Source organism: Gopherus flavomarginatus, chromosome 5 (genome assembly GCF_025201925.1).
Source record: "Gopherus flavomarginatus isolate rGopFla2 chromosome 5, rGopFla2.mat.asm, whole genome shotgun sequence".
Taxonomy (NCBI): Eukaryota; Metazoa; Chordata; order Testudines; family Testudinidae; genus Gopherus; species Gopherus flavomarginatus.
The window spans coordinates 63,727,854-63,741,593 of NC_066621.1; the positions used below are offsets into that span (position 1 = coordinate 63,727,854).

Sequence of the window (13,740 nt, forward strand, 5' to 3'; positions counted from 1 at the left end):
TATTTTTCTGAACAATATCTTGTTTGTTTGCCACTTGTAAAAGTCTGATGTGATTTCTCAAATGGCCCAGTGTGATGTTGACAGTCATTTGGTCCACGATCTATCCAGTAAGCTGCTACATCTATACTGAAATCAACTCGCATACCGAGATCTTTTCTCCTATTGTTTACAGCATGAGCTGGTTCAGTCTTTGGCATATCCACACCTTCTAGAACAATGTCTGTTTTACCACCAGGAGTAGGATGATCAATTACAGTCACTGACACATCCAAATGTTCTGGAATGGTGTTTGTTTCACCAATAGAAGGGTCAGTCTCTGAAATACCTACAGGTTTTGGAACAATGTCTGTGCTACTGAGAGAAGATGTTGCTTCTGATGGATTTGCTTTGAAAAATGTCAGCTTTGGAAGATTTTGGAAAATGTCACTAATTTCTTTTCTTTTTTTCTTTTTCTTCTGCCAGTTTGCATTTCTGTGCTCCACTCGGTTGGTTGTTTCATCCTGCCCCTTATCTCAGTTACCTGAACTTAAAAATAAATAAATAAAATTACACATCATACACTATTTGTGTGTGTGTGTGTGTGTGTGTGTGTGTGTGTGTGTGTGTGTGTATATATATATATATATATATATATATATATATATATATATATATATATATATATATGTATGTATATGTATGTATATGTATGTATGTATGTGTATATGTGTGTGTGTGTGCCGGAGAAAAACTTAATTCTCACTTATTTTTTTGGGTACAGCAAAGTCAGATACTTTATTCTGTTTAGCAGCTACAGCAGGGAGAGAGTGCACTAGGACGTAGAGTCTCCCCTTCCTAGACAGGTCTCTCAAAAGGTAAACAATTACAGCAAGCATTTATACTTTTTTTACAGACAATAATAAGCAACAGCTGCATTTTGTTTATACATGGGTCATCTTCATGTCTTGTTTTTCTCACTTAAGAGATTCCAGTCTACATTTCATACTGTCTACACATTATCTACACAAGGTCGCAACAACTTCTCAGACATTTCTTTTCCACTCGCCTCACACAATCCTCGCTTCTACAAATCTTGCGTTATTAGGGTTACAGTTAGCCTAACTGTTGCTAACAGAGACTGTCATGCATTAAGTTCCTCTACAAATCCCTGTTGGTTCTTTCTCTACTTCCACTATATATATATAGAGAGAGAGAGAGAGAGAGAGAGAGAGAGAGATAATAAAACAAATTTATGGCAATACATAACGGGATCTGGTTTCCTCGCATTATTTCAGTCTACGTTAGTAGGACACCCCCCTGGTTTAGGTGGGGATAAGTAAGTAGTGGAGTGTAAGGAAGTCTAACAAAGTTCTGATTTTTTTCCCCATGATGACTACTTCGATGCTTTTTTTTTTTGCAATATGAAATACCAAATTTTTTCCCAAAAACCCCTCATTTTTTTTGTGCCCCCTGCTTTGCTGGTGCCCTAAGCACGTGCTTAGTTTGCCTATTGTGTAATCCAACCCTGATTAACCCCTTTGAAGCACTGCAGACAGGTATTTTCCAACCAGCCAGGTTTAACTGACAAGATTGTCCATTTCATTGAAACTCAGGGCTATGACCTTCTCGTAGGAAAGCATATCATGCTGACAGACACACGTAGAAGGAAATTCAGGAGGAAGTGGAAAGCATGCTGGATATGGGGGTGATTACTAAATCAAAAAGTTCCTTGGCGTCATCTCCTATTGTCATGGTACCTAAAAAGAATAAAAACCATGAGGTTGTGTGTGGACTTCAGGAAGTTAAATGCTATTACCCAACCTGACCCATATCCTACAACCTGACTAGAGGACCTGCTGGATCTATTGGGGAGTGCAAAATTCATAAGCACTCTGGACTTCTCTCAATTGGCAAATTCTCTTGTATGCTGATGCCCAAGAAAAATTTGCTTTTATAGTGGAATTTGGCCTATAGGAGTGTAGAGTTATGCCTTTTGGATTAATTTAATGCAGGGGCCACCTTCTAGAGGCTTGTCAATGAAGTGTCGCAGGGATTGCAGACCTTTGCCAGGGCCTGTATAAATGACTTGGCTCAATACTTTCCTGTTCAGTCTAGTCCAAACTAATTTTAAAAAAACTAAATTTGAGTCTAAGAACTATTTTCTAACATGGATTAAAATAAGTGATGTGGGTGAATGCCTTAATTGAGCTTTAATATAGTTTTCAGACAAAAATAAATCCACATCCATATTATTTAGGGAAAACCATCCTGAAATCTACTAGCAACAGTAATAGTTAAAGCACAGTCTTGCTTCTAGGGACAAGGCCTGGAAAAAGATCAGGAGTCACTCTTCTATTACAATCCCAGTCTTTTTTTCCAAAACAAGAAAACGTTTGAAAAGCATCTCAGAGCAATCTTTGAGACCACAGATATATGTCTGTTTACTCATTTCGTACAAAGTACATAAATCCAGAACAAAGAAAACAAGCTCCAGGTTTTTTATCAGCCCTGGGTTGATCTCTTTCAAGGACTGCTTTATATAGCAATAATAAGGCTCTTGGACCAAAATTCAGAAAGTGCAGTTAAAACTAAATAACTGTAATTGCCCTGTCTCTCTTCTGGCACAGGTGTCTTTGTTTAGTATGGGTCTGAGCCTTTTTGTTCTCACTAATGTGATTACGTACACTTAGACTGCGGCAGAAGATGCCAAACATGACAACTGGTTCTTTCTCTATGAGTAAAGTTTTGGCATAACCTAACCCAGTCTTCTGCACTGCTGGAAAAAATTATGCAAAGTTTCTTGTCTTCTTCCTGAGTTACCAAGTGGTCTTCAGATAGTGTGAAAGATGTTGCTAAAGCAGGAACATATGGTTCTTTTACCTGTAGAATGTCTTCTACAGCAAGAATAGATTTGTGGAGTACATGTATCGTACGTAATCTAGCACTTTGTAAACTGGTAAGATTCACTGTCTGGATATATGGACTCTCTACTCAGACCCTATGCCACCAGCACTCCCAGCTATCTCCGCGACACCACTGATTTCCTGAGGAAACTACAAGGCATTGGTGACCTCCCAGAAAACACCATCCTAGCCACCATGGATGTAGAGGCTCTCTACACAAACATCCCACACACAGATGGAATACAAGCTGTCAGGAACACTATCCCTGATGATGCCACAGCACAACTGGCTGCTGAGCTCTGTGCCTTTATACTTACACACAACTATTTCAAATTTGATGACAATATATATCTCCAGATCAGTGGCACTGCTATGGGCACCCGCATGGCCCCACAATATGCCAATATCTTCATGGCCGACCTGGAACAACGCTTCCTCAGCTCTCGTCCACTCACACCCCTTCTCTATCTACGCTACATTGATGACATCTTCATCATCTGGACCCATGGGAAGGAGACTCTGGAAAAATTCCACCATGATTTCAACAGCTTCCACCCCACCATCAACCTCAGCCTGGATCAATCTACACGGGAGGTCCACTTTCTTGACACCACGGTGCAAATAAGTGATGGTCACATTAACACCACCCTATATCGAAAACCCGCCGACCGCTATGCCTACCTTCATGCCTCCAGCTTCCATCCCGGGCACATCACACGATCCATTGTCTACAGCCAAGCACTGAGGTACAACCGCATCTGCTCTGACCCCTCAGACAGAGACCAACACCTACAAAATCTCCACCAAGCATTCTCAAAACTACAATACCCACACGAGGAAATAAGGAAACAGATCAACAGAGCCAGATGTGTACCCAGAAGCCTCCTACTGCAAGACAAACCCAAGAGAGAAACCAACAGGACTCCACTGGCCATCACATACAGCCCCCAGCTAAAACCCCTCCAACGCATCATCAAGGATCTACAACCCATCCTGGACAATGATCCCACACTTTCTCAGGCCTTGGGTGGCAGGCCAATCCTTGCCCACAGACAACCTGCCAACCTGAAACATATTCTCACCAGTAACTGCACACCACACCATAATAACTCTAGCTCAGGAACCAATCCATGCAACAAACCTCGATGCCAACTCTGCCCACATATCTACACCAGCGACACCATCACAGGACCTAACCAGATCAGCCACACCATCACTGGTTCATTCACCTGCACATCCACCAATGTAATATACGCCATCATATGCCAGCAATGCCCCTCTGCTATGTACATCGGCCAAACTGGACAGTCTCTACGGAAAAGGATAAATGGACACAAATCAGACATTAGGAATGGCAATATACAAAAACCTGTAGGAGAGCACTTCAACCTCCCTGGCCACACTATAGCAGACCTTAAGGTTGCCATCCTGCAGCAAAAAAACTTCAGGACCAGACTTCAAAGAGAAACTGCTGAGCTTCAGTTCATCTGCAAATTTGACACCATCAGCTCAGGATTGAACAAAGACTGTGAATGGCTTGCCAATTACAGAACCAGTTTCTCCTCTCTTGGTTTTCACACCTCAACTGCTAGAACAGGGCCTCATCCTCCCTGATTGAACTGACCTCGTTATCTCTAGCTTGCTTGCTAGCACACATATATATACCTGCCCCTGGATATTTCCATTACATGCATCTGAGGAAGTGGGTATTCACCCACGAAAGCTCATGCTCCAAAACATCTGTTAGTCTATAAGGTGCCACAGGATTCTTTGCTGCTCTTACTCTGAAAAAGTACATCTAAGACGAAGAGGGGAAAAATGTAACTATAATAAACTCACTATAAAGAGTGCAAATTATCTGAGGAACTCCAAACACTTTTTTTTTTTATTAAATGGTAACTAAGCCTCATTTACCATGAAGAGAAGTAGCATTATTTTATACTAGTTGATGCTGAACACCTACAACTCATCTTGGGCTGGTCTTTACTAGATGATTTCATCATGTTTAAATGGTATTATGAAGAGTTGAGTTTGTCCTGGTCAGTTGTGGCCAGCATTGTGGATGCTAATATAGTTCTTCACTAGAAGACCATCCCATTTGAAAAAGCCCATTGAAAGTCCTCAGAAGATACTGTTCCTCAGAATCTTATAGGTTCATATCCATAGTACCTAGGCATCAGCACAACTAAAACATACATACACATGCACCTAGATGGAAGCACTTTCATTTGTCAAAAATGTTTTATTTTGGTTTGAAGGCTTTGAACTGATGATTTCCTTCCCCGTTTCTTTTTTCAATTAAAAATCGCGCTCTGTTGTTTTCCTTCCTCCTCCTTTGATGGGAATGTGTGTGCATGCATGCTCATTCTGGATGAAGGTGGACTAGAGCATGTGTATGCGATCATAAATGAATGGTGAGGTGCAAAATGTGAAAGTTAATTAAAACAATTAGTAAGAAGCAAGATAAACATGCATTGGGTAAAGCAATGTAAAATAAAAACAGTATTACATTGATTAACATTGATGTTATATAAAATATCCTTGGAATATTATTGAGTGACACTAAATGAAAGTAACCTAGAAAAAGCCAGTGATAAAGAATAGGTTTTGGAAACATGATTAGAAGTTAATCATCCCAAAACTCAGGGTAAAATGGCAGAAATAACTATAAAAACATAGTGCAGCTACTTCTCTTCCATTGAACTAGAGATGTGATAGTGTTTTGATTTTAAGTTTGAAGGGTGTGCAGGTTTTAATGGGAGAGTGGACACACTGCACTTTATACTGTTTGATCAAACAGAACAGCCAGTTGGTATCTGTTTTTTCAAACTTAATCCCAGATCATCTTCCTTAACTAAGCAATTCTGGACTGCTAGTCTCTTGTTCTGACCTTCAAGGAGAATAGGAATATACTTTGGATTGTTGCAAAGCCACCAAATAGCCTTTGCCTACAGAGAAGTTTCCTAAAATTGAAGAATGTGCCCAAAGTAATTTTTGAACAATTTGAAAGTTAAATAATGGACTTTCTTGATGTGAAATGAAAATATAGAATATCTTAAACATTATGATTTAAAACTTTCTTAATTTTGAGAACTTTCAAGCATAATTCATATTGGCACTAAAAAGTTTTATTTCTAGATTGTTTGACAGTACATTTGCATTTTATGTGCATGTTTTGAAATGTATGTTAATCTTAATGTTTTGAATATTGAAATAAGATAACTTGTTAGAAGGAGAGAGGAAACTGTGAAGCTGCTTATTTTGTGAATTGGCAACATGGATGCTAAGGAGTTAGCATATGTAATATCAACTTTATGAATCTGGATAAATTACCAAGGACATTTTTCCGGCTTACAGAACTGTTTACTTAACTTTTGCCCTTGTCATGATCTATCTAGTTCTGTTTTCGGAAATCGGTAGCATTTGTAAGGTTAAAACCTCTAGAAAATTGTAGTGTTTTATGAGACTTGTCATGACTGCCCTCACAGACTGTTTTTATATTAGGGAATCCAGAAATCCACACTGCAAAATTAAGTTCCTAAAGCTACCAGAGTGATGAAGAAACTCCTAGGTGGTAACCACATAGAATACATACAGAATGTAAAGTCCTACAAGTCAAGTGTTTTAAAAGAACTGCATAGGTGACAAAGAAAATGGTTGAAGGACTAAAATAACAAAATCTTAGACCATTCAATCTATTGTGGCGTTAAATAGTACTAAAGAATAACGTACATGCCATCAGTTTGAACACCTCACAATGGAAAACAGTAGTATAAATGCCTAGGCCTTTTTAGACAGTTTGTCTACACTTGGCTCACAGTGGTGTAGATGTCAGGGTCCTAGAGCCCAGGCTGCAGCCTGAACACCTGAATCACAGTTAAACAGCCTTTTAGCTTGAGCTCTGTGAGCCCAAGTCAGCTGGCATGGGCCAGCCATGGGTTTTTAATTACAATATAGACATACCCACAAACTCTGTAAGACCAAGCAACACACTTCTAAGAAATTTTCCAGATGGGGAAAATGTGTCACTGAGTCATTAGCTATCTTGCTGAAGGTCACACATTAAGCCTGTGGTAGAGCCAGAAAATAAAATCTAGATCTTTGGACTTGAGGGTTTTTTTTATAAAAGCACGGGACACAATTATTTCCTTGCAATCATTTTGTGATGGAGATATCTGACCATGACATGTCAAATTTTTGTTGTTGCGTTATGAGACTGAAGTGTAAAGTTAATGTAATGATTTTTTTCTTAAAAGTTTTAACCGTTAGGTTCTCTTTTTATGTAGGTGTTTAATTTTGATGTTCGACAGTTACACTGGGCAGAGTACATGGAGAACTACTGTATGGGAACTAAGAAATATGTACTGAATGAAGAAATGTCTGGTCTTCCTGCAGCTAGGAAACACTTGAAGAAGTAGGTTTGCATTTCAGTGATTTCTTCATATATTACCCTGTGTGCATATTGTTTTTCCTTTCCTTGTCTACCTCTGTCCCTTCTTGTCCTATGGCTTAATCATGCTTTTTTAATATAATTCTAATGGAGTAATCTATTCCCCCTCTGACTAACAAAGTGAACAATCCATTCTTATCAGAGTTTGTTGTAATGCTTTGGAAGACTGGTTCTGTGTGGAAATGAAAGGGTCTGTCTTGTATTCCCTCACTTTGCAATAGAGGAGCCACTCTCTCAGCTGGTTCTGTTGTCTGCTGAGTCATTCTGTTGTAGCTCCTCTGTTCTCCCTCCTAAACCCCCTGACATTGCCTCCCACCCTCCCATCCCCATACATTGGGCAATGCATTGTTGCCATGAGAACTGTTCTGTCCAGTTCAGTATTAAGCATGCTTCAGTCAGTGGTAGCTTTTTCTATATTAAACTTTTCTTTCTGAGCTGAAAGAGGTTTGGGCTCTGGAATGTCCTTTTTCTCGGGTCTGGTGTTCAGTCCAGACTGGGAGCCTGTTTAGCCATATACAGCCGCCAGCTGCCTAGAGTTTGAAGGAATCTGCTTCTAGAATCTAGAACAGATATAGGGGCTTAGCAGAGGATTGGCCTTTCAGATAAACTACTATTGTGTAGAACTGTTTTCTTGGGTGAAGGATGGATAGGCTTTGGCAGTGTGAGAATAAGAGAATGGCCTGGATTTAGTTTCGTAGAGAGACAGACATCTGGCCATGACATGAAACATTAACTGCACTGCAGTAGGTGGGCAAATACCAGCTTTGGAAAAAAATGGCATGCAAAGCAATTTCGTCTGTTTCCTGGGTGCCTGAGCTTTGGCTGGGATCCTTCCATCTGCTTTCACAGTGCCAACTGGGGTACTGTCGAAATTTGGTAGCCAGTGAATTCTATCCCTTTCAGTATGAGAGTTTTTTAGGACTTAGTGAATTAGAGAGGTTGGCCTACTTTCTTTCTGAGTAGTCTAACCAATCTGCATGCAGAACATACCAGTTCTACACAGGTTGTAATCAGTAAAACCATTTTTACTCTTTCTGGCCATTCTGGCAGAGAATGGGAAGAGCAGTGTGCTACTATGTCTTGTCTCTAGTAATATTTAAAAAAAGACCAAGCTGCACAGCAGAAAAGCCAGTTAAAGATCACCAGAGCTTTGTCTATTGAGCAGTTCTGCCGCCAGTTACTAAGGAAGAGTGAGAAGAGAAATTGGTGTCATCTAGTGTCTGGAAGCGCAGTAATCCAGTAGCTACAGTTATGACGCTTAGATGAATTGGACACTACGTGAAAATAAACAAAAAGCCACTAAATCACTTGCATTAAGGCAGCTTTGACTGTCTTCAGCATCTCTCACATTGATACTGAGCAACACTTGTTTATCACAAACTGTGAATGGCTTCCTTTGTCAGTAACTTTTCTCCTGTGTTACTATAGAGGTCCCATGGTATCTCCATATATAAAGTTGTATTGTTATCTCCACTACTTTCATATGTAAATCCTGCACTACTGATTGAGAACATTTTAAATATTTTTGTCCAGATGCTACAGTGATATGTGCTCTGGAAATTCATAAACTTAGTCGTCTTCATATGTAGATTTCAGTGCAACTTTTACAGTGCTTAGTCACAATGTCTTTTTTTGTTTGGTGTGAACTCTGTTTGGCCAACAGAGTAGTTTTAAAATTCACTAAGCAGTTTATCTATCTTTGTAAAGAGAAGAATCAGTTTAATTACATATGTCTACCTTAAGAACAGCTCTCTCTCCAGTCAGGGAGCAAGAGAACACTTTTTATATGATACAAATAGTGTTATAACTATTTTTTTTTTTTAAAGAGGCTGCAAACAGGCAAATGATTCAGCCAGTCTAGAGAGTGAAGTAGTTCTATCGTGTCTGCTAGTTGACTTCATTTTTTTTGAGCTATGTCTGCAGTACTCATAATAATTGTGCTTATTTTAAATTAAAAAGACCCAAAACTGAATGACCGCAGATTAGAGAAGCTACAAAGTTCTGTTACTTGGTTTAGAGCCACCATCTTGGATTCACACCTGTGAAGACTACCTACCTTCAGAGATGCATTACAAAGAAAATTAAATATTTTTAAGCTTTTTAAATGGTCTGAGGTTCTGTCTTCAAAAGGAATAAGTCTAAAGTTGTAGGTGCGTTCTAGGGTTCCCATAGCTGAAAAACCTAAAATTTTTTTTTTTTGTCAGCCATAGTTAGTCAGTACTGTATATGCTAAACCTGTTAAAGAAATGAATGGTGCACGTTCTGGAAACTAAGGATTAGTGTCCTTTCTAAAAATACATGGGAAAACCATGTTTTGGCCTTGAATTTGCTTGATAAATATCCTTTACTGTTGGCATGTTATATATCTGTTTATTCTGTGGTACAGTTACCAACCCAGTTTTGTGGCTTTCCTCTCCATTCCTGTCAAGCCCCTTTCTCAATGATTAAGTCTGGTCCCAGCCCTCTGAGATAACTGCTGATGAGCTGCTGTCACTTCGTTCAGTTAATTTGGCCCACAGTGCTACTTGGGGTGTGAAAAGCATGGAATGCCTTATATTCCATAATAAATTAGAGGTTGTACTCTATGGCATCTTGCACCTGCACAGCTCAGTGTTTTTTTCAACACTTACAATTTTTACATTTCTTTAATTCTTTCCCAGGTTAAGGAACATACGTTATGGCTTCAATACAGTCCTTGTGATCCTGATCTGGCGTATCTTTATTGCAAGATCACAAATGGCAAGAAACATCTGGTACTTCGTGGTTAGTCTGTGTTACAAGTTCCTCTCCTACTTTAGAGCATCCAGTACTATGAGATACTGAAGAGAAGAATTTTAGCATTAGGACATCTATGCATATGGTGGTCTAACTGCACAAAGCCTGTAAAATGTACTTTGTCATCTCATCTTTTGTAAAAACATGAAATCATCTTGGACCTGGAGTGTGAAATATACAGTACGGTATATGTAATGTTTAATTGTGTATTCCATGAAAACTTAGAAAATAAAACAGTTGAATACTGGATCAAATTGGCATTAGACAAATGTATTAGTATTACAAACAAAAATTTATCCACAGCAAGTTTAACTCTTTGGCCTGGGCAGAAACATTTGGATTATTGATCAATATAACTGTGCAATTCTGGAATGCATTTGATTGAAATCTGCCTTAAAAATTAACGTCTGGTTTTAATTTTTACTGTAAATAGGCACATTCAGTAAGAACAAAATATTGACTCAATTTGTAGATCTATTTATTGGAGACTCTCCTAGATTAGTGACTTTTGTGCCCTTACAAACTCATATGAGTGACTGTGGATCTTCGTAAATTACTGATAGCTCCTTAATGTTGTTCTGTTCTTGACTTCTATCACCTTTCCCTCACTTCCTTCCTCAAAGATGGCAAGGATATGATGAAGACTCCTTCATTAAAAGAAATGCATCTCTCTTAATTGAAAGGCTAGTTGTCTGATCTAGTCTTCAAAATGCACACACCGATTATTTCTGCCCTTATACACTGTCATGAAATTCCCATTAAAGTTAATCGAACCATTTGCGTGTCTGCAGCAAAATCAATCCTTGTATTGAAAAAAGAAATAAAAGAAAAGGAACAATAACCGTGAAAAGAACAGAGATGCAAGCTGTTGAATTTCTTCGCCCTAGGTGATGGCTAGATCAGGAACACAGAGACAATAATTACACGCCTAGTTCAAGAATAACCTCTCCCAGAGGAATTTCCATAGTCTTTGCTACTATTTATATTAGTCATAGAATATATTTTAAGTTCTGGTTGGCTAAAACAAATTCTATATTCTCTGTCAGCATACCTTGCTAAACCATTTTTATCTATCTCCCATAATCATAATCCCAGCAAAATTATGTTACTACGTGAAGGATTGAAGTTAACATACTTGCAAGAAACACATTAAATAATGATCCAACACAAACCTGCATTTCACTGGGGCAGTAGGGGGAAGAGGAATCCTGCATATCTTAAATAAATTAAGAATTATTTTAAGTTTACAATATTTAGTAGCAAACTCTTGGCTAAAATTGGAGATCTATTTTTCTGCACGTCTATTTTGTTTTAGCAGGAGAAATACGTATTGACTAACTGCAAGAAACAGCTGAATTCTATTTTAATGTAACACATAATGAATTTCCCTTTATATCTCAATTGCCTACAATTCTATTTTAAAACATTTTTAACATTGCTTTTATTTGACACACTGATCTGCACACCTACATGATATGTTCTCATTAAAATGATCAGTTTATGCTGTACTTAAATTCAGTATGTGTTTTTGAATATGCCTGGAAAGGGAAATTTTGAATTAATCATACAAAAATTACATAAAACATATATACATTTGTTTGTTTTCTTTTCCCATTTGAAGTAAGTGTGCAATGAGCTTATTTTGCTGTTCTTGTGAAAAGCTAACTTGAAAGGAAAACACTTTATTTCACATGGGTGTATATCTAATTTTGGAAAGAGAACAGCTTCCTTTGTTGTAGCTAAATACTCTGTAGTAAGTACTTAAAACCTTACCTCCTTTTAAAGATTCTTGTGTGTATATTCTTTACAGTGATACAAAACTATAATGATTTAGGACCACACCATGAAGTGTGAGATACCTCCGACGATGGTTGAAACTACAATAAATTGTGGCTTTTGTGATTCAAAGTGTTACACTTAACTGTAATAATCCTAATGTATTTGTCATAGCTGCCTCCCTATGCATCTTCTGTTATTGGACTTGAAAATATACTGTTAATGAAATGTAGATTTTCTGCAGAAAGTGCCTGGAATCTAATGACCCACCTTTTCTGGTCTTGGTATGTGGGTGAACTTTGAAGGAGGCCCAAATATATCAAGATTGTGAAATTAATAGTTAAACAACTTTTTCTCTCTGTAACAACTTGTTTTTTACAGTTCCTTTAAACTGAGCAACTGAGAACTATGAAGCCACTGAATTGATTTTTCTTGTCCATAGCACTCTTTAAAGGAAACTCTGCTATTGAATGAATAAATGACTGAAGTAATTGCATCATTTTGAGCATAAGAATCTCTAATCTTTCCCATGTAAACTTAACCATTTAAAACCCCCAGGCTTTTCTTTATAATTGAGACTATGGTTAGCTGTGGATTACTATTTTTGTTGCGTACACAAACTCATCAGTCACCCTGTTTAATTCATGATAGTGATTTATCACATTAAGTACATTTATTCTGTCATTCCACATGAATCAGCCATTAAAATTTTGTCTGAAGGCACTTTTTTCCCATACAGGACACTATATTTTTGCTTTTTTTCCCCTCGTATTAATGTTTTCAGTTTTCTGTTTCCAGAACTATAAATATTAATGAGAACATAGTGGATCTATATTTTGATACCGTAAGGTTAACGTGTCCTGTAACTCATTAAATAACAGTGAAATTTGACATGTTAAGTAGGAGGAAGAGCAGTCTGAAAACAGATGGTCATTAAACGGGTATACCGGTATTTAAAATATGGGACCAAGGGAAAAGTGCTTTTTTTCTATAATGGGATTTTCTGCCATAGGAACAGATACTCTAAAAGAAATGTTAAATCTGTAAGCTTTTATAAGACATCAATAGAAACATCGGGTGCCTTTGTTTGTAAACCAAAAATAAACAAATCCCTTAAATATGCCGTTTATAATATTTATTGCATCTTTACATATCCTGAATTTCTCAAGTTTTGAGTTAAATTGTGTGGAATACATAATTGAAAATAGGATTTACAGAATTCAAGGTTATACTGTCTTGATAAGCTCTTTGTAGTTACATACTCATTTTTGTGTTTTCTTACCCTTACCAACTAGACTTTCTGTATCTCTCATGCTGTTCTTTTTATTTAAGAGGACAGAGCACAGACTAAGATTTTTATGAGGTATTGCTCAAGTGCATAGCTAGGAATATTTGGTTATATTGAAGTTTTTTACTAACTATCACCATCTCTTTGTTGGTAATGTCAATTTCTGTATATCACAGTGCATGAATACTTCCTTTTGCAGGTAAAAGGGTTGAAGGTTAGGAGGAAAATGAACCTAAATATGAAAGCTAAGGAAATACTAGTTAACACCGCAAGTTTATCCTCACCAAATGTGCAGTACACCGTGGCTTTGCAGTGAGCTGTAGTCTAAGTTTGCGTGAGTGAATTGCAATCACTGTACCACAGAGTCGGAAAACCTGGAACTTCTGAGGAGAATGCAGGAGGAAGTGTAGCTCTGTACAAAAACAGTGTTCATAACTGACCAAGACTAAGGCATGACATTCATGCCTGTTTTCCCTTGCCCTTTGAAAGATTACACTGGTAAGCATGATAGTTTGGATTTGTTAATTCTGCACACACACAGACGCACACACACTCTTGTCTAATGTCTA

The 13,740-nt window shown here is 37.9% G+C and overlaps 1 protein-coding gene across 4 annotated transcripts in view; it reads left to right on the forward strand.

The window, feature by feature from the left end:
* The window catches only part of FAR1 (fatty acyl-CoA reductase 1), a 103,906-nt gene extending 92,753 nt beyond the window's left edge, over positions 1-11,153 (forward strand). For all 4 annotated transcript variants that reach the window (XM_050955085.1, XM_050955086.1, XM_050955087.1 and 1 more), the window contains 2 exons: positions 7,169-7,296; positions 9,993-11,153. In XM_050955085.1, coding sequence (XP_050811042.1) covers positions 7,169-7,296; positions 9,993-10,155 — 291 coding nt within the window. In that variant the 3' untranslated portion in view covers positions 10,156-11,153. The remainder of the gene's footprint in view (positions 1-7,168; positions 7,297-9,992) is intronic.
* The last annotated feature ends 2,587 nt before the right edge of the window (positions 11,154-13,740 follow it).